Source organism: Pseudoliparis swirei, chromosome 22, assembly GCF_029220125.1.
Source record: "Pseudoliparis swirei isolate HS2019 ecotype Mariana Trench chromosome 22, NWPU_hadal_v1, whole genome shotgun sequence".
NCBI lineage: Eukaryota > Metazoa > Chordata > Actinopteri > Perciformes > Liparidae > Pseudoliparis > Pseudoliparis swirei.
This window is the reverse complement of record NC_079409.1, coordinates 10,310,714-10,331,195: the sequence shown is the minus strand read 5'-3', so window position 1 is coordinate 10,331,195 and position 20,482 is coordinate 10,310,714. Positions and strand designations below refer to the sequence as shown.

At 41.2% G+C, this 20,482-nt stretch overlaps 1 protein-coding gene across 2 annotated transcripts; it reads right to left on the bottom strand.

Annotated features, from left to right (window-relative positions):
• Positions 1-284: 284 nt before the first annotated feature.
• st14 (ST14 transmembrane serine protease matriptase) lies at positions 285-19,795 on the bottom strand. Of its 2 annotated transcripts, none has more exons than XM_056444818.1 (19): positions 19,586-19,795; positions 13,174-13,327; positions 12,511-12,674; positions 11,319-11,389; positions 10,773-10,945; positions 10,042-10,077; positions 9,358-9,586; positions 8,039-8,178; positions 7,781-7,884; positions 7,256-7,365; positions 6,733-6,863; positions 6,133-6,237; positions 5,195-5,302; positions 4,845-4,958; positions 4,180-4,299; positions 3,567-3,747; positions 2,717-2,985; positions 2,016-2,152; positions 285-1,876 (listed from the first exon to the last, which is right to left on the bottom strand). In XM_056444818.1, exons 1-19 carry the CDS (start codon positions 19,610-19,612, stop codon positions 1,715-1,717), a joined length of 2,535 nt encoding a protein of 844 aa, XP_056300793.1. In that variant the 5' UTR covers positions 19,613-19,795; the 3' UTR covers positions 285-1,714. The 2 variants fall into 2 exon arrangements, with proteins under 2 accessions (XP_056300793.1, XP_056300794.1); XM_056444819.1 differs by having other exon boundaries at positions 13,174-13,324.
• Positions 19,796-20,482: the final 687 nt, after the last annotated feature.

The window sequence follows — 20,482 nt, the reverse complement described above, 5'->3', positions numbered from 1 at the left end:
CAGTGGTGCGTTGCTTTTAATGAAGACAGATGAGATAGTGTATGTCTCCACCTCCCGAAGTGGTTGTGCCCATCTTGTAGGGTAATAGGATAAAGCTCTGACAAAGGCAGGTATTATGCGACAATATGAGCTCGTCTCGTCACCTCTGTTCCCCAGGTAGGCATGCTGCTCACGACGGGGAGGAGAGTAACATGCTCATTACAATTCTACTGTGAGAGGACAAGATCTCACAAGACGTGCATTTATTATGCACAACATAATACAGAACGAGACAAATAATTCAATTGGGTAGATGAAAGATCTTTATTACAACAAATTTTTTGTCGTTGAAACACAAACAAAGATTATAAAATATGCACACATTTCAAATCACACCACAATTATTTTAAAAATATCTTTCCTCTAAAAAGTATGGCTTCTCCCTAATTTAAAAAAAACACACAAGTATGCTTGCATAGTTTGACTGCAAGGCTCCATGGAATTGAGAAAAGAGGTCCGCTGAGCATCATCCTCAACAAATGTATTCCCTCCAATAAATAACACTTATGTAAATCTTTGGTTAGCATATCCAGGAGACAATCTTTCCAGTAGTACTCAGTGATGAAGGCACAAGTAAAATACGAGTAAAATAAACGATCCAGTCAAATCCTTTGTCCCCCTTTTGAATATCACATTTTGGCAAAATATTCACAGACCAGGCAAGGCCACTAAGCATCCGTTAATATTTTATAGAAACACCGATCTAGTTCAGATCAACAACTTAAAACAACTTCAAGGTTATTTGCATATTTCCACGTCAGTGAGTTTTGCCTCTTTTAGCACACAGCATACAGATCTGGTATACTTAACATTACAGTTGTGAATTTTTAGATTTATTTATGCATTATATACGCTTCAGGCTTCCATTGATTTTAGTATGGAATGAAAATGATTTTTCTTCTTCTTTCTTGTTGTATTTTTTTAAATCTCAACTACTTTTAGATTATGCTTTCCGGTAATGCTGATGTCTCTAAAAGTACTATACAAATACAATCCGAGACTAATGGCTGTCCAGCAGATCAAATGCTTTAAATCAATCTGGAAACCGGTGCTATATTTCGATGCGGGAAGAACTGTGTGGTAATGGAGCAGTGTTTTGTTACAAAGTTGCATTATTTCTAATAGTCAGTAGGGGGCGACTCCTATAGCCACAGTCCTAAATCTCTGAGAAAACGTCTTCTCAATTTACTCTAGTACATTTTGTAAACTTGAGTTTGTGGTCTAAATTTAAGAAATTATGGTTGGACGAGGTATGTTTTACTACTTACTTTTGCAACAAAACTAATTGGTGACATCCCTGTCCCTATTTCTTCTGTTTATAGTTGTGGTACTTTAAAATATTTAAAACATAAAAACCCATATGTATAGCTATCTACAGCATGAGCACACTGACAAAGTGTAACATTCACTCAAGATGCCCAAGAAGATGACGGCATCTCTCCTGTTTTCAATTTAACGATTTTAAAAACTGTAAAATATTCGGTGTGTAAATCCAAAATATGTGCTTTAAGTCATGCATGCGAGTAGTTGGGTCCGTGCAACAGTAGCCTCAGTCTGCCGCTAAATGAATAAACCTTGGAGAGACTTGTCCTGAATCAGACTCAAATGTTCCACTCCAGTAATATTAGCACTAAGATGTTGATCTCTGCATCCCTCCCTGTTCCTACCGCCATCATCAAATCCCTGTCTCTTTCTTGATCCAGTCCATCAGCTTGGTGACGCGCGAGTAGACACCAGGCTTGTTCCGACGAGCGCAGCCCTCACCCCAGCTCACAATGCCGGCCTGGAACCACTTCCCACTCTCCTCGAAACACACCATGGGGCCTCCAGAGTCTCCCTGGTGAGGATAGTAAGGGAAGAGCGGTTATACATTGGGTTTGGATGTGAGAGCACGATAATTATATAAGTGAGAAAACTTTCTGTATCGGCCTTTTGTCCTTTTATTCCATTCTGGAGAACATGTGGCTCGGTCTCACCTGGCAAGCGTCAACTCCTCCAGCCAAGAATCCACTGCAGAGCATCCTGGAGGTGACTTGGCCCTCCGTGACTATGTTACATACTGTGTCGTTGATGATTTTCACCATTGCCTTCTGCAGCAGCTGTGCCGTTGAGCCTGCAAGAGCAGGACAAAAGGAGCCATGTGACCTCTCTGCTCGTCATTAACATCAAAAGGTGGTAATGGGCTGGAATAGCGTTAGCTAATGAAGGTTTAAAAGGCTTCCCAGGAGAGCCGACGTCCGTCTTGATATATGGATATGAAAGAAGGCGTAATGGAAGAGAGCAGATTTGAAAAAGATGAGAGAAAAGGGAAGGAGGTTTGAACTGAAGAGAAGTATGTCATGATGGGAAAGATAAAGAAATGGGAGGGACATTAAAGAGGGGAAGAATAGAGGATAAAATGAGAAAGAGATGAAGGGAAGAAGAAGGAAGCGGGCAGGGAGGAAAGATGCCGGACAGAGAAGAATAGCTCATTGTGAGAAGGATGGGGGAGGAGTGGGATGTCAAATATGGATATGCCAAAAGGAAACACACAACTGGAGAGTGGGTCACCCATGATCAAGAAATAACAGCAGACCTATTCATAATGTGTATCCTATAGAGTTACAGTGAAAGAATCAACAACAACAACCACACATGACAACGATTCAACCCAAAATCACTTGTTCGTGTTGAATACCTCCTTCTCGGAGCGCGCCCCAGCCTGTGACCCAGCAGGACATGCCTGCAGGGAAGACGTGGGAGGCAGCGGGTAGGCAGATGGGTCGGATAGTGTTGGTGAACTCCAGTGGTTCGCTGAGCTCCAGCAGCGCAACGTCATAGTCAAAGGTCATCTGGTTGTAATCCGGGTGGGAGATGATCTTCTTCAGTCTTCGGAGCTGAACGCCGTCCTGTTTGTACTGGTCCTGCATGCCATTGTAGCTGATCCAGTTTGTTGCAACATGGTTCCTGTGGTTGCATCATGGGGCAACAGTTACGATAAACAAGGGAGCCAGGACGGGTGGGTGCAAAATCAAGAACAGGTGTACAACCTTATAGAATCAACACAACATCACTTCAACCTATGCTGGTGGAACGTTTCAGTTCATGTTGAGACAAAACGATAAAAATAGCTTTCAACATTAAGCAATCAACACCCTCTCCAACAGTCTCAAGACAAGAATTATGAAGTAGAAAGTTAGTATTTGATTAGTATTTGATTAGATGTTATAAAATGTTCAGAATATTTTTTTAGCGAATTGTGTACAATAAATATCAACACAACTGTGAATGGATGAAAATGAACACATTCTCTTCTCAGCAACAATAGAGGGGGCTCAAGTCGAACAGCATGGTTAGTGCTCCACCTACAGGGCACTGATGAATACAACTCTATGCTTTCATGGATGACATGTAAATGTAGCCCCCCCCCCCAGTTTTTTCTGAATTAATTACAACATATGGGGCTAATTCTCATACAGACAGACACATAGTAAAATCCTACTGTGTACATGTGTGTGTGTGTGCTGTAGATGTAAAATGTGACTCACTGTGGGCTGTTGGTGACAAAGCAGTGGGAGGCCGAAAGGAGCCACTTCTCAGATATGATTGAGGCACCACAAGTGTGTCCATAGGTCAGGAAGTGAAGGCTGACCTGCCAGGGCCACTCCCCCAGCTCAGCGTTCTGCCCTCCTACAATGCGGTTCAGCTTATAGGGCCTGGTGCCACAAGCTGACATTTAACAGAGAATAATATGAGTTGGCTATCTGAGACTGGCAGGATGACATTAAAATTGACTGGAAGCTATCATTAGGCTGGACTTGGCTGTGAATGCTAATATTACTCTTTAAAATCCTAATAAGACACACGGGCATATTAGCTGATCATAAAACAGAAAAAAACGCTGACACACCCTGAGGCTTAATAAGTGAAGGGAAAAAAAACAACTTCAGAAATGACGACCTGCTTTTAAAAGACTAAATAAATAAATCAGTCAAGGCCTGAGGCTCTTTTCTAACACAGCCCAACACGCAGCTCAACTGAGCTCTTCTATAATCTATTTTGAATGACACTGAAGAGATTGGATCCACTTGCAGCCGTTTTAAAATGGTAAAAATAAAAAAAGAATGTCCAAGGTGCAAAGAGATAAAAAACCTTTCTTACCACAGTCAGCCTCATCGGAGTTATCAGCGCAGTCTTTAACGCGGTCACATTCGACGTTCAACTTGTTGACACATTCTTTGTTCTTACACTTGAAGCTGAAGTCAGCGCAGACGCCCGGAGCTACAAAGAGGTGGAGACAGGTCCCAAAATCAAAACACATAGCGTATTTCAAAGCTTTAGAGCATTGCAGAGCATTTTACTGGTTAAACTTAGCAATCAGCGAGGCTTCGAAGTGACGCTTGAATGCACAATGCATTGTGATTGAGGAGCAGATTGCATTGATTGGGGGTATTGATTGGGGTTGAAGTTTAATATCCCTCTTTATTCACAGAAGTAAAAATCAAAAGCAAATGCAAGGGAGCCCTGTGTGTGTGTGTGTGTGTGTGTGATTGAGCGTTTGACCGAGTGATTGAGTCAGTGAAAGGGAAGTTGATAAAGAGTGAAGTTAAGGGTAAGAGGAAATGAGAACGAGCGCTCAAAGAACTTGGAAAATACTTCCAATTAGAAAAGAAGTCTTCAATGCATCATCGTTGTAAAATGTCTAAATGTTAACCGACTGAGGTTAATTGCATAATGGTTTGTGTAACATACTGATAAATCACTCTGGTGTTTGTGTTTGCTTTCATGCCCGACTGGCTGCGAAGAGAATACATGCAGCTACTTACTCGTTTTACAAGAGGCCTCGTCGCTTCCATCTTCACAGTCCATCTTCTGGTCACACACGACATCCTGAGGCATACATTCCCCATCGCCACAGCGCCACTCACTCTCCTCACAACCTGACGGGGAAATCACAGGAACATGAACGATGAACAATCGGGTTTCAGGAGGACATTAGCAGTAACGCTCCAGTGGACCTCAGCATCGGTCTCCATTCTTCTTTCGCGCACAACGCATGATTAAGCGACGAGAGGGATGCTGAGCGAATTGGGCAAAAACTAGTAGTTATGCGTCTTTAATGTTAGCACATTTAGTGTTGCATAGGATAGGGTTTGAGTGCCTGAGCAATACTTACTGCAGCTTTTCTCATCGCTCCAATCTCCGCAGTCGTTGACGCGATCGCAGAGCCAGAGTTTTGGTTTACACAGGCCATTGGCACACGAGTACTGATCCTCGTCACACTCTGAGGTAATAGAAACGCCTTGTATTAAAACAGTGCAACCGAGGAAGACGTACATAAATGTGATTTGAAAAGGAAGACAAATAATTCACCCATGCAAATCACTGGATATCATTTGAACCAGTAGTTAAAAGATAACTAGTGAAGGCTAATGGTTGCAGCCTCAAAGATATATACAGATATTTGGGGAAATATGCCAGTTTTTTTTGCTTTCGTGCCAAAATTTAAATGATACCACTAATGTTTGTCGGATAATAAATATGAGGCTCCAATCAGCAGCCGGTTATCTTAGTTTAGCACATAGACGGAAAACAGATGACCTGACTCGACACAATCTCAATAATTAACACATTATAGAGTGTACTTTATTTTTACTGGAACATAAGTGTGAAAAAGAGTTGCGCTTTTACGGGGGATTGTGTACAAGACTATATCTTGGCCGTTTGCAGTGAGTAACTTCCTGGAGCCTGGCAACCTCAAAGACGATAAGACTTAAGGAAATGACTGGGCCAAACTATAGACGTGTCCATAAATATGTAGCCATCAAATGACAAATCTTCAGATTTTATTCAGAGGCCTTTCCCCTCTTTCCAATCTTCATGCTAAGCTAACTGGCTACTGTCCAAAGCCTTACTGTAAATTTAACAGGCAGTTGTGAGAGTAGCATTGATCTTCACATCATTCAATTCTCTCAAGATAGCAAAGAGGAGTATTTGCCAAAAATGTGCAACTATTCCTTTAAGGGGTTGAAAGGAGGATACAGGAAAGTGGATAAGAAATGAGGTGGCGGGGAGGAGACAGAGGAAGTGCAGTTGGATCGAGGGGGAACTTACTGCACTTCATCTCGTCACTCATATCACCGCAGTCGTTCCAGCCATCACACTGCAGCTCTTTCCCGATGCAGATGCCAGAGGCGCAGGCAAACTTATTGGGGCAAGCTGCTCACAAAAACAAAGAAAAGAGGAAGGGAGCGAAAAAACAAAAAGGAGAGAAAAATGATGATGATAAATTGACCGAGAGGGAGTGACAGTGTATGTTCGCAACATCCATCATGTTGCCAATGCTTGTCCCGGTTGATCAGAGCAATTATAAATCCATTTGGGCCAGACTGGGCGACAACATAAAGAGCGTATTGAAAGCGGTATGCTCCTGACTGACAGTGGCACAGAAAATGGACCCAATAAACAAGCTCTCTGGTGACTAGTCTGGCTCTTGAGTTTCACTGCTGCAGGTTCTGAGCCTCTATTACTAAACAGCTCATTTGACCGTCAGTCAGCTGCCGTTTCATTGTCTCTCAGACTCCGCAGTTACTCCTTCTGTCTTGCTCCGTTAATGGCAAGCTATGAGTGTCACAGTCACGACACAATAGTCCAGCCAACGAGCCAAGTGTCATATACAGGAAACGTGGGTGTGAGACCAGACTTTTAACTCACGGTTGGCCGGATCGAACGCGCTGTAGATGGCACTGAAGCCTTTGTCAGTGTAGGACTCGTCAGAGTGGAAGCTCACGTCCATTACGTTGGTTCTGCTGGTCAGCTCCAAAGAGGACATCTCTCCGCAATACCTGCACCACAATGTTCAAATGAAAATGTAGGTTTATTATGGTTTTCATGTTGGCAGTTCTAGTGATTATGCCAACAATATGCTTACTAAAGCAATTGCCGACATCAGAGTGAAGGGCAATATCACAACAAAAATGTCCAACGGGGCAAGAAACATGAGCAGTCAGACAAGTTGTACATTCACAAATAATTTAGTTAGATCTGAATATTTTATTTGGAAGTAAAACTGCAAGTGTAAGCAACTTAAATTGCACACGAAAACTGTCTGCACACACAAATACTACAAGTACAGCGAGTCAAAGTTGGACCGAGAAGTCAGTCTGTAAACTGTGATGGATGCTTACAACAGACGGTGGAGAGAAGCTATTGTCAGTTAAATGAGTTGAAGTCTTACTTGGTGTCCATAATGTCCACATAGTCTTTGTGACACACACGGATGTCTACCCCAGGCTCTTTCATGCGGAACATGGTGAACTTCACTCGCACCTTTTTCCCAGCAGGGACCTGCAGCACAGAGGAAGAGCCGATTGGTTCATGACAATCTTATTTAGCATGCACGGCACTCCTCCACCTCCAGACCAAGACATGCATCTGTATCCCATGTAAATAAGGAACGACAAGTTCGCAAAACACCCAAACAGGTTGTGGGTGCACACGTGCACAAGGACACATAATCACACACACTACAAACACACCAGCAAACAAAACCAAGACACAAAGCACTGCGGCTCAGCTCGAGCTGCGGCAGCAACAGCTGTCTGACAGATGAAGATAGAAGAGGTACTGAACAGCTTGGCTTTTATAGTGCTGCCTCAGCATTCCTCTCGTGGCAGACTGAGGATGGAGAAGGAGGAGGAGGTGGTGGGTGGAGGGGTTTCAGGTAGAGGAGGGGGCCTGGGAGAGGCGCAATCTTACAAACCTTGATGGTCCACTTGCAGTCCACTGCAGGAGGATAGAAGCTGGGGTGAAGTGGGGAGGTGAAGTCTCCTTTATTTTCAGAGAGAGCACCGCCACAGGCACTAACTAAAGAGAACACATCATATATTCACATTCAAGCATTACACATATTGAAGTATAAACAGAGCTAAACAAATCAAGGTAAACTAACAGAGAAAATATACAAAATGGAGCTGGAATATGATGGTTAGCAACTTAGCGCCATGAATGTCTTCCTTACCTTTAGACCTGGGGATAGATTTATACTCGGCCTCGAAGCCAGGCCTCTGGACAACAGAATCAGTAATAAAATTAATCAGCATGATGTTTCCGGATGAAGTCACCTCCAGAGGGTTGGAGGGGGGTCTCTGACCACACTTCCTGTGAGAGAAGGATGAGTAAATATAACCATGAATCATGAGCTGAACGTCTGAAGCAATTACTGAACGGAGTTTGGCTTTTCCTGAGGGAACTCAAATACAGCTGAAATTCTTTTTAGTCAGAAGCAGTAAAACATCAATTCAGCAAACAAATTTGAAAATAAATCAATATATAAGCATAGAAGGGGAGAACATGAGATATAGAAGAAGAGATGTGCCAGCAATTGATAGAAATTGCTTAGGCAGAGTTTCAAAGTCAAACATTAGTTACATTAGCAAAAACTTCTCAGCAGTGCTGCCGACGGAGCAATGGAGGTGTAAATGCTGCTGCAAGAGCAGTAATACACCTACCTCTTGTAGAATCATTTCATTATAGACTATTATATTATGGCTCACATAAACCTCATGTCACCTTGGATAAAGCGGATCGCTCAATAGCTTTATAAAAATAATTTATGCACCGCTTGGTAACGCATATTTGTTTGGCAATGGTTTCTGAGTTTGAAATTGCCTTCAGCTACAACTGGTGTTGCATTCATGAGACTGTAGTTTCAGAATCATAGCCCTCCCCCACAAACAAAGTGCAATTACACACAGTGGTGTAGCAGGATTCAGGTTGGCACCCTTCACAGATTTGAAAGCAGAGGTCATTTTGAGCCAACTCAATCTCACCGAGGTCTCAGAAGTTAACAATAAAATATGAGGCATACTGTGTAAAGGCTTCAGTGCCAAAAAAAGAAAAAAGAAGCTGTAATCACAAATCCAGCGAAATGGTAGAAAGTGGAACATGTTTTTCACCCATATCAAAAGAGCTTTCTCTCCTAAATCCCTCTGCAACATTTCAGTCAAGTGATTCTTAGTGGCCGTCCTCTGGGAGTCATGCAGAACTATATTTCCCCTCTTTCTGATAGCCAAAGCTAAATAAACGAGACAAATGTTGGTTGAGCCCTATCAAATAAACCCTGCTCCCAAGGTTTGAGGCTAAATGAGAATATGATTTGTGTCACTGTGGGAGCAAACATGAATCAATGTACTGGTCTCAAAGGAGCCGCATTAGTGCAAGAAATACTGCAAGTAGATATGATGGTAAAACCTGATCCATCCATAAAGATTACTTTTCTTTTTTTTTAAAGCACAAGTGTTTCTAAACCGGGTGGACATTCACAGCCCTCTGACTTACTCTGTGATGGCCTGAGAATCATCTGGACTCAAAGAGTCATAGATGGAGACAAAATCATCAGAGCAGTCATCCTCGATGTCGAAATAAGGGAAAGTGAGAAATATGGCGTTGCCCACTGCAGTTCGGATCTGCCACTGACACCGAGACTTGGGGGGGTAGATTTTTGGGTACCCCGGTGATGAAAATCTTTGTGCCACTGTCTCGGCCTCCAGATGGTAGAAACACTCGTCTGGGGAAAAACAACATTGGTTCGAAGGTAGATATGAGTAACATGGCAAATACATTATAACTGTTTTCTTAACAATATTGACTGTCAAGGTTGTATATTTCATACATTTTTTAATTATGCATAGTTATGACTGCATTACAAATTACACATTTCAACACTATTTAAATCCCAAGGTCTTCCATCCTTCATGTTATAGATCACAGATTCACATCAGGATGATACAGCTACTATGATAATGCGATGTAGTCTAATCATCCCAAGGTAATAAATCAGCAGACAGTGTCGGCATACTGACTGATTTTTTTCCGGCCTGATATCAGGTCCTCAATCTCTGACTAGAGCAGCACATGTACAGTCCAGGCCTGCCATTTATTACCAACTGGCAAGAGGGTGAGCATCTAGCCAGCTGGAAAATTACAACTACTGGTGATTGAGATGGGACACACTGTACTCACTGGCACTGGGGTTCCTGGCCATACGAGGATCTGTGACTGGAGACAGCGAGAGGAGAGGAGAGAGAGTGGCAGAGGAAAGGTAAGAATTAATCACTAATGTTAGGAGGGTGATAGGATTTGATGAATGAGCCTAAGATATTTGGGTTGCACATTCTCTGTTCAATTTCCCTGCGGCTAAGGGAACAGGTGATGGTGTGTAGCTCTTTCTACTCCATCTCACCTTGCCCTACAGCAGCAACCCATACATCCCCGTCTAACTATCTGGGACGGCAACATCAATTTATAAGCACAGAAATCATTTAAAAAGGGACCAAAACCAGTGAGTCACAGGGCCGATGCTTGGCTGGTGGCCAGGCTGTGGACAAATGCAATGTGAATGCTGAGACGACAGAAGGAAGGAAAATGTCAGTCTCAAAGCCAGACCAGAGCGCAGTTAATATCATTAGAGGATCCAAACGGCATCAAATGTGCAATCTCAGATGCAGCACAAGCAGAGAGGTCTGGTTTATCTGTTATCATCCTATCAGCACCGCTCAGAGTAAATAGAATGGCTACAGAAGGCCAATGCTGGAAGGAGATGGCAATTGCCTTATTTAGATCTGTATTCACAGAGTTTCATCTTTGCTGATTGTTAAATGTCATATTCTGAAGCCAGCAGAAAACTCTTTGTTGTCCCCATCCTTCTGCCCCTCGGGGTGAGCCCCTCCCCCCTTGGCCCTGGTGGTACCTACATGAGGCGGTGATCTCACTGATCTGGACATCACTCCGTCTCTGTATGCTGCGCTGCGCCTTTATGCCATTCTCCAGTGTCTCCAACACCAGCTCTTCTGAGAACTCCGGCAGGACCTCCAGGTCTTCGGCTGGAATATCAAACTGGGACCAATAGTAGGCTATTACACCCTCACTGGTGCAAGCAGAGATAAGGGAGAAATTAATAGATGGCGTGAAGGAAGAGAAAAAAGACACCGTTAAGTAACTAACTTCAACATTCAAGATGAAGCAAAGATTAGTGGAACGTGAGGGATTTAGATTACTGCAAATAAAAAATGAAAAAAGCCAAATTGTCGTGTTTTATTGTTACTACAGAAGAACTTCACAGCCCACTACAGTGCACTGCTACACACATGACCGTTTGCTCACATGTCAGCAGACATCATCCAACACTGATTTTGGTTATTTTAAGAAATGCAGGACTTGAAACTTTGACTCACAAAAGGTCAATACAAGGTCCATTCTACACAATAAAAGAGAAACTAGAAAACAAGATCTCGCATCACCTGAATGCAGTGACCGCAGACTTAGTGAAGTATTTTCCGAGGACTGGATCTTTCTTGTAGTTTTCCTGAAGCTGTGTAGAGAAGATGTATTAGTTTATAACTAAAAACAACATGTTTAAGATTTACACTTGTCTGCCTGAAGACAAAAATACAAATTAGCACATTAACAAAACCACAATTTTCATGAAAATCACACAACACAGAGATTCTCAATTAACTGGTTTTGCCTTCAGCTGCAAACTGTATCAGACGAGGCTGTAGTCACATTCTGTGGTCTACCGTACATTATGAATGTATCTAGCTTCAAGTGCTTGTTGTGAAAAGGTGATGGGGCCATGTGCAGAGGATGAATCGGTTTAATTTGTATAGTTAGTGATAAAAGCAGAAAATGTCTGAGAGGGAGACGAAAGTGATTGTTTTGTTCACGTGATAAAGAGTTTATCACAAAATTAAATATCAAGTTTCAAAATGTCCATCAAACATGAACCCAGTGCCATTTTACTAACACCATTAAAAAGACACGGGGAGGTAAAATACAGTTTTTCAAGGACTCCAAAGACAGGTGGTGCCAGAGTGGCAGAGTAGAGTTCCCACAACTGGTTAAACATGCCTCGTCTCCGAGGTGTTCCGCCTCGCATTGTTTGCTTAGAGCCTTACTCCCCAGGTTGTACCAGTCATGTAAAACAGCAACTCAAATCTGAAATTAATCCTCAAAAGCAGCCCTTTTTGTTTGTGCATAAGTGCAAAACTAGTTCAAGCTTTTCCCCCAATCATGTAGTCATCTAATATTCCAGCTCCACTCTATTCCTCACCCAACACCCAACACCCTCCCTTCTGGAGCTTTACACTGAGAATGTGAGCATTTGATGGGCTATAGAGAGAGTTTTTAAAAAATTTCATTTTACTATCAACATGCTTCTAAGTGCTGCTACAAACATCTGCCTCCAATAATAGGAGTCGCTTTTGAGGGATTTACTAAGAGGATGTACTGTGTTTCATTCCACCCACACAGATGTGCCCTCTGCAGTTTCTCTATATTGAGTGGGGCATTTATTTTAAAGCATTTCCATGATGCCAAAAAACAAATTATTAGTGATAGAAAGGAACTGAGTGCAACACGTTGCTAAAGTAGTGAACATTAAACACAATTAGTAAGAACGAAAGGGAACAAAATAAGAAAAGTCAAACTCACAACTGCCTCCAGTTTTCCCGCCAATTGCTTGAAGTCCTTGCTGCTGCTATTCTCCAGCTCCTGCTTGTACTGGACATCAACCAGCTTCATATGCCCACTGAAGACCTGCACTGATGGGCTACGCTTCATACTAAGAGTGGCTGTTTTTGAATCCGCATCTTTAACTTGGAGGGGAGAAGCAGACGAAAGTCAAGTGGTTGGTTAACAAAATGCTATGAGATCGCTGTCTGTGATGAACAAAGAGACTCCAGTTAAAGTAGCGCAGTTTTAGCTCTTGGAGCAATTAAAACAGCCGGTTCAATCAGGAGGCTGTTTATCAAGACTTCAGAGGCCGTTTTATCAGACCCTGTATGTGTAAACGACAGGGAAGCTGTGGCACAGACTGACATGTTTTCTTTATTTGCAATATTAAAAAGGAGAACCTTGGAGCTGTCAAATAGGCAGACATTAATAGGAAATTACAAAGTCACTCTCATATCAAAGAGCTGTGCCTTCACGGCAAGAGGGAATTATCCAATTTGGAGTTTCTGATGTCGGCAGTAACGAATGTTAGAGATGTAAATATTCACAATTTCTGATTTAATTATATAAAGAAAGTCTAGTTCTATATATTACGTCTTTTCTTGGAGGATAGAGAAATGGAAAGCAGTCAAATACACTCACAGACAAAGAACCAAACGAGGAACGCTGCAATGGCCGCAAGGATGAGAAGCGCCACAAGGACCCCGATCAGAATGCCGAGTTTCCGCTTCGATGGCCCCTTGTCTTTGATGGGTGAGAAGGCAATCCCCTCGCGACGGCCATTGTGACCCTGCTGCTGAAAAAGAGCAAAGCAGAGTCAGCAAACAACCAAAGTTGTATTCCTGTAAAAATGTAACAGTGAAAAATATCCAAAAGCACAAAATGGAAAATATTCACATTTTAAAAAGTTATAATCAGAGAATTGTAATTTTCTTAAAAGTTTACTTGAAAATTTAATTAGTTGCCGGTTAATTCTTTCTTTTTTGACAACTGATCAATTATATGACACATTGCTGAAGTCATGCATCACCAATTAAGTTGTTTTAATGGTAGGATAATGATGTCAGCCATATGCCATTGTCAGATGAGAATGTTATGTCATTGAAATTAGAGAAACAACCATGTAAACACACTAATCCTTTTTTTTTTAATGATAAAATCCTCACTCTGATTTTAGGAGGGAAATATCTTTGACCTACTGCCCTTATCAAGCTAACAGAAAAAAAAATCAATGAGTGTAATCGGGAGACAGATTATTTGTGTAATGGTGTAAAACAAACAAGATTAGCCTTATTTTTCCAATATTTAAACTATTTAACTTTGACACAGTATTGGAAAAGAAAAACGGGTGTGTGAAACTCCTTAAACTACTTTCCAATTGTGACAAGTTCAAACAAGCCGTGAGGCAACCGTTGGCACAGAAACAAACTGCCAGAACCTGTTCAGTAAATGTGACAAGGCTCCCACCCTCAGACCGTCAAATCCACGCACACGTTAAGAAATCGCATAACAACTCAGGGAGACCTTGTGGAGATTAGAAGCGTGCTGCTTTAGGGTGCGTGTGTGTTTGTGTGTGCGTGCGTCTGTGCATGTGTGCGTGTGTGATTTCAAGTGGGTGGACTGAGAGAACGGTTTCAGGACGGTTAGTAATCAACACACAATGAATTCAGGGCCTGTAGCCCATGAGTGAAGAAGCCTGAGTGCCATTAGGGATGGAGAATCACTTTGGTATTAAATCAATTTGTCAGATGTGCTGCCCCTTAAGATGGGGGCTCAATTACATGAGTCTAGATGATAACTCATGGCAATTAAGGCCTATTCTTACCCAGCTCAGGCTTCCACACATACTTTCTAATTGGAATCTCTAACAGCAATCATGGGCCGGAGAGAGGGGCATCATTAGTGATGGGGTCAGCAAGTGCTCCAGGGTGTCTCTCTATCAGTCACCCTGATCACAGTCTAATAAAACCATTACATGCTCTTCATCATATCCCATTCGTCACCTCTAGAAAGAGATTCTGCCATCCCATGTTAACCATGGCACTCTGAGATTCTTTGAAGGAAGAGTGCGATAAAAATGAAATGCATTATTAATATTATTACCATGTGTAGCCTTTGTAATTAAATACCAGCTCAGGGTGCGAAACAGGAAGTAGGGCAGCCGGTCTCTGACCACTGTCAAAGCCACAACATGCTGCCGTTTGAAAAGAAAATGTTTGAAAATAAAATAATACAAATTGCTGTTGAATATTCTGCAGTCAGTTGCTGCAGAGCATATCTAACCAGTTGGACCACACTGCTTCGAGGTGTGGTTTCAGAAAGAAGAAGAAAACTCAAGCACAGTAACAAAAGGTAATTTAAACATGTGGTGGAAATCAACCTTTATAATTTCCTTGGGAGATAAAAACGTGATGTTTTTAGATTTGCATCACTTAACTCTAAACATTGTGAGCATGAGAGACGGCTCATCCTGATCTCACAATCTCACCGCCACCCGAACTCACCAAACCCAAATAACTCATGTATCTCATGTCTGACTTGTTATCGTGTCATCCTGATCTTCCCACTTAACCCTCTTCCCTGGAGACAGCAGTGCCTCCCAAGCACATGTCAAGGCTGAGACCTTGGCGGGGGGGGGGGGGGGGGGGGGGTTAGTAATAATGTGCATATAGACTCTGTTAAACCTTTTATAGTGGTTAGACCTCTGAACCATCTGTGGGGAACGAGCTCTATCCATTCAGCTGAATTATTACAAATGTCTGTTCAATAAATACTAAAAGACATTTAAGAGTTTTCACATCACGTGGGTTTCTCCCAAGGAAATTATTTCTTTAATTTTTCATATCAATCCAGATTTCTTGTCAGCATATAAATCAGAGATGGAATATATTGTAATGTATGATACTAAGCTTCTATAAACCTTTCGGCGACTTATTATTTCTGTTTTCTGGACTGTATACATCTTGATTTTTTTAACTATATAAATTTGAGGACCGCATTTACTTGTATATGCACACATTAATATAAAATACAAACAGTGTAGGAATTGTCAGAGCTAGTGCCACATGAGCCATTTTTAAGAAGGTTGAAGCATCAGTAATGGGATCATTTTTCCGAGTGTCTTCTTGATACTGAAGTACATATATGACTCAAGGTCCTAAAACCTTAATTTCACATTGACAAGAGGAAATGATAGAGCTTTTTTTCTGCCACTGATCGGATCACATCTGACATGATGCTAACCTTAAGTTTCAATGCTCAATAAATCAAACATCACTATGTAATTCTACAGAGCACAGGGCTGCAAACACCTCAAAACCTGTAGCCCAAACAACATTAGTTGTGTGAATTATTTAGTTTAACATAAAATAAAAAGAGAGAAAAACTGGGAGTGATAAAGATGAAATGAGTCGGGGGAAAAAATACATTACAATCAAAGTAATTAAAACGTATTTTGGCCAACACAAACACTTATTTTACAGAAGTACTTCAGTCGTGCAATCAATATTTCACTTTAGAAAGTGCGATGTTAGTTACCTTCGCATTGAAAATGCGGAAGGTTATGTTTTGATCGCCGTGTATTTATTTATTTGTATGCGTGTTACTCGCATAACACAAAAAGTATTAAACCGAATCGCATGAAATTTGGTGGGATGATTGGTTATTATCCGGGGACCATTTGATTAGATTTTGGGATCAATCGGGTCAAAGGTCAAGGTCAAGCTCATGAAAAGGTCAACATCTTCTTTTTACCATAGCACGGTCAATTGTTATCCAATTGGCATGCAACTAATGCCAAAAAGTTCATAATTCAATGCCCAATCTTGTGATACACGAAAGTATATTAGGAACATTTTACACCAATTATGGATAAGTACCTCAAATTACCCAACTTCAAAACACCCAAACTATTCCTTTTCATGTCAGTCATAAACACAAGAGAACATTATTTAAATGATCTCACTTGTCTCTCAAGGCTTCCGTATGATCTCTAATTTATATCAGTTTAAAACAATATGGATACATGTCATTGATACTGTAATATCATGCAAGCCCAAGGTACAGTAGCAACTATAACCACAACATTATGTTCAAGCTTAACTTAGTTCCACTTGTGGTACCACTGTGCATGTATTGGTGATCCAGTGGTTATCAATAGTATACTTAGCTAAAGAGAACACAATGTAGTTAAAGTTTCACAGTGAGACATTAACACAACAAGAGGCCTAGCAGTACGCTCTGGGGTTGATCCCAATATTGGCATTCAGCCATTCAACAATGCATTTTCACAACAGTCAGATTTTCAATGGTTGAAAACAAATATAAAAAAAGTATACAGCAGAAACAGAGAAATCATCTCAATTATCCCACACAAAATGTGGCACCAGCATTACCCATGATGCAACTGGACCACCGACTACCAGCTAACATAGCCTTGAGTCGCTAGCCTCAAGCAGAGTCAAGGAGTGGGTTACAGGTGTCTGATAACCTCACATATTTCTAACCCCACTCACCCAAATTGTGTCACAAAATAAATATTAAGCCCAAACCGACTGTGTCACATCACTTAAGGTCACTTATCAGATGTTGCACAGCTCCCTCTGGAGCCATAAAAGGATTCAAACAACGGTGTTCACATCTGCAGAAATATGCCCCAAGAGCTGTAAACAGACTTTGATGTCCTCCTTTGAAAAGCTCTCATATGCTGTTTACACAATAACCAGCACTGATCCGTCTGAAGCAGACAAACCAGCCGGAAGACTGCAACCAAAAGGGATCGTCACATTGCTACAACAGCCAATTAATGCAATGTAGGCTTCAATGGCCTCATATTTACTTTAAGTGAACAAACACCGATACATACCTCTCCCTAGACATTAGCCCTAAGCAGACATGTAGCACAGAATCAGTCAGGTGACTGTGTGCAGAGGAAGAGCTGCTCCATCCTTGTGGCACACTACTACCTTGCTGCTCAAAGTGGAGCCAAGCGGAAGAGCGGGAGCAAATCAACAACATCCAGCGTACTGCGTCTTCCTCGTTACAGAACTGAGGAAGACTATACGAAGAGCAATGCTGCTGCCCTTATATGGAAGCAGCCTGCTTCGGTTTGTGCACACATATCTTATTTTACACAAAGTTGCAGACAGTGGCCAAAACTGTAAAGGCCCAAACAAAGTGCAAACAAAGCCTGTGTGAAACTGAATATAATCAATTATTTATGAAACTCAGTCGAGTCAATAATAAGAGAGACGTCACGTTAAGCATTCGCTTCACTGTTGCTGCTCAGATTTAACATAACTGCCTTTAAATGTGGCCTCAAATGCAAGAGACACACAGTACGGCCTCGCCTGAAAAATTATTTCCTGACAATTCTGCCGAGGCTCCACATAAACAGAGAAGCGACAGATTACAGTCATCACAGTATTCCCTTTAGAGACGGTATCTAAGACTGAACTCATTGTCTGTGAGTAATCAAATATTAACAAAGGAGGAAATGCTCATTTCCCAATCGTTTTACTTGGGCATCATATTTAATTCAAAACAAGCATGTCCCCCTGTTGTTGAGCGGCATGACCACCGTGGTACTTATTGAAGTAATATTTCTCTTAAATACATTTTGCCACCTACAACTTTTTGTAAACATCGGACAATAGTTTGACTGGTTTGACCTTAATTCATGCAACAATGCAGGTAAACATTTACTTGAGAACCTAACACAGCTTTTTGAGAAGTACCGATATAATATATTGTTGAAAGAAAGAAAACGGCACTTGTTTACTAGTTTCTTTGTTCTGCAATGTCTCCAGAGCATCTGGCAGGTCAAGTAAGGACACGCTCAGCAATTCTCACATATAGAATATCTTACAGTGTGGGCACTTTGTCATCTCTGAGCTGCAAGGCGCTCGTAGATATGGATTTTGATAACAAGCTATTGTTTTTTGAAGTTATTTAGTTAATGTCACACTAACCTCAGGAAGAAAACAGTTTATTCTGCCTGAATCCTGTTAGTGTTTGCCCACGTTCTCAGCAGTAGCCGTACTGATACAATGCAGTATGCATTTCCCCCGGGGCCAGGACTGTTTTCATGAAGCTGTCAAATAAAGGTGATCGAGAGCTGGTGAATTTCATCCGCCATGACCAAAGCCTTGTAACCATTAATGAGTCCTTGCAGTGGGAAGTTCACGCTTTACCCGTCACACTGTTTTCTACTCACAAGACTGGATTATGTATCAACAAGAACTGTATGGATATTTACATCAGATATGCATGTTCCAGGAGAAATATACCTATAGGTTAGTCATACAGCTTTTAGAATTATTCTCTAAAATGAGCAGTTATCATTTCATACAGTAAACATCAATGTGAAATCAGCAAATATCCGTCATAGCTTTTCCCTTATTGCATCTGCCTTAACAGATCTGCCTTTGTGACTGAAATTAATTACCATGTTTTGTCAAATGAAAAGAAAATGTAACGAGAAGAGTGCGAAAGTGTGCGTAAATAAATCACTCAACTATCATATGTAATCAATTCAATTTATTATATTATTAGTTCAAATATTTATAATGGTAATGTGGACGAAAATAAACAAAAACGACGTGTGTAAAAAACACTGTTCACTTCCCACATGTTGCTATCATCACATTCAAAACGTTCCTGACGTCATTGACAGCAGACTGGTCAACATCACAACACCACAGGAGAGAAACGCCATTTTAACACGAGTCGAGTCTTCCTCAATTATTCATTCAAACATCTATAATATAGTGAAGACTCCCTTTTAGAATCTGTGTTAATGAGAGATGCACAGAAACACTGACACTGAAACTCGAATATAGAAACGCGTTCAAAGTATCCGAGTTTGAAACATTCTGTCACCGAATACATGTTCCAAGAGAAATATATACATATATATATAATATAACAGACAGAAGGGGGAAAAAAGATCAGGGCCCAAAGCAAACTACCTTTGTGTATTAAGTATGTATCTTGGTGGTAGAAAACAAGCCACAATGTCAATGATACGAGGATAATGTTATTCGACCAAACTTACCTCAAATTGATATCTGGTGGCACTCATCTTTCAAAAGCGCTCCAATTGAAGTCCAACCGGATCCGGTTCACCCTCCCAGGAGCGGTGCAGAGTGAGTAATCGTGAATCCTCAACTGTTTAAAAGATATATATATATACGTGCACGTCGTTTAATTTAAATCCAGATATCGGTGGGCCTTTTCCTGGATCGTCTCGAGCTGGTGAAGTTGAAACACCTGAAACCGACCTCTTCCTTACACACCTAGGATATAGGCCACGCCCCAAATACCTGCTGCTGCTGCACTCTCGACGCCAGTGGGCAAAGTCACACTATTATTCTTAAATGGTCTGTAATACCATTGTCATGGGACCACATATTCACCCATGAGTCTTCACTGACGTGTGCACATTATGCAGGGAGACTTTTTAATTAAACACCCGTTGTTTGTGCTTTATCATCGTAACGTGTGTTTCCCCCTGCTGACCATCGGTGGATGTTGCGGCCTAAACCATTTTTTTTTTTTTATCACATATTAGAGTTTGACAGTATCAAGTAAACGTAAATAGAACACTATCTTAGAATGAGTACGATTTTTAACAATAGAGTGGTGCTTTACAGTTAATTTATTTTTATTTTTTAGATTTGTATTTATTGATCCAGCCAAGTTGTGTCTATTTGTTACTCTGTGTCTCTTTTAGACACTCCAGAAGTCTCTAGGGGTTGTGTACAGACTCAAAATATCTATTTTTTAAATGAACATAAAAGCTCTCTATTTCAAGTTTCATAAAGGTTGTATTCAATGTTTTATTGGATTGCAGAAGAACTGTTTTTTTGACTCACTGTACTGTTGTGTGTTCATTTGATTTCCCAGTGGTTTCTACCCTTTTGGCCTGTGTGAAACCCATCTAAAACTCCTC

Bases quoted from the DNA above. Each gene is read 5' to 3' on its own strand.
- st14 (XM_056444818.1), bottom strand. From the start codon at position 19,612: ATGAGTGCCACCAGATATCAATTTGAG. The intron at 10,078-10,772 runs GTAGGTACCACC...CGCTGTCTCCAG, and splicing joins CAGTGAGATCACCGCCTCAT to TCACAGATCCTCGTATGGCC. The intron at 5,303-6,132 runs GTAAGTTCCCCC...CTATTACCTCAG, and splicing joins GAGTGACGAGATGAAGTGCA to AGTGTGACGAGGATCAGTAC.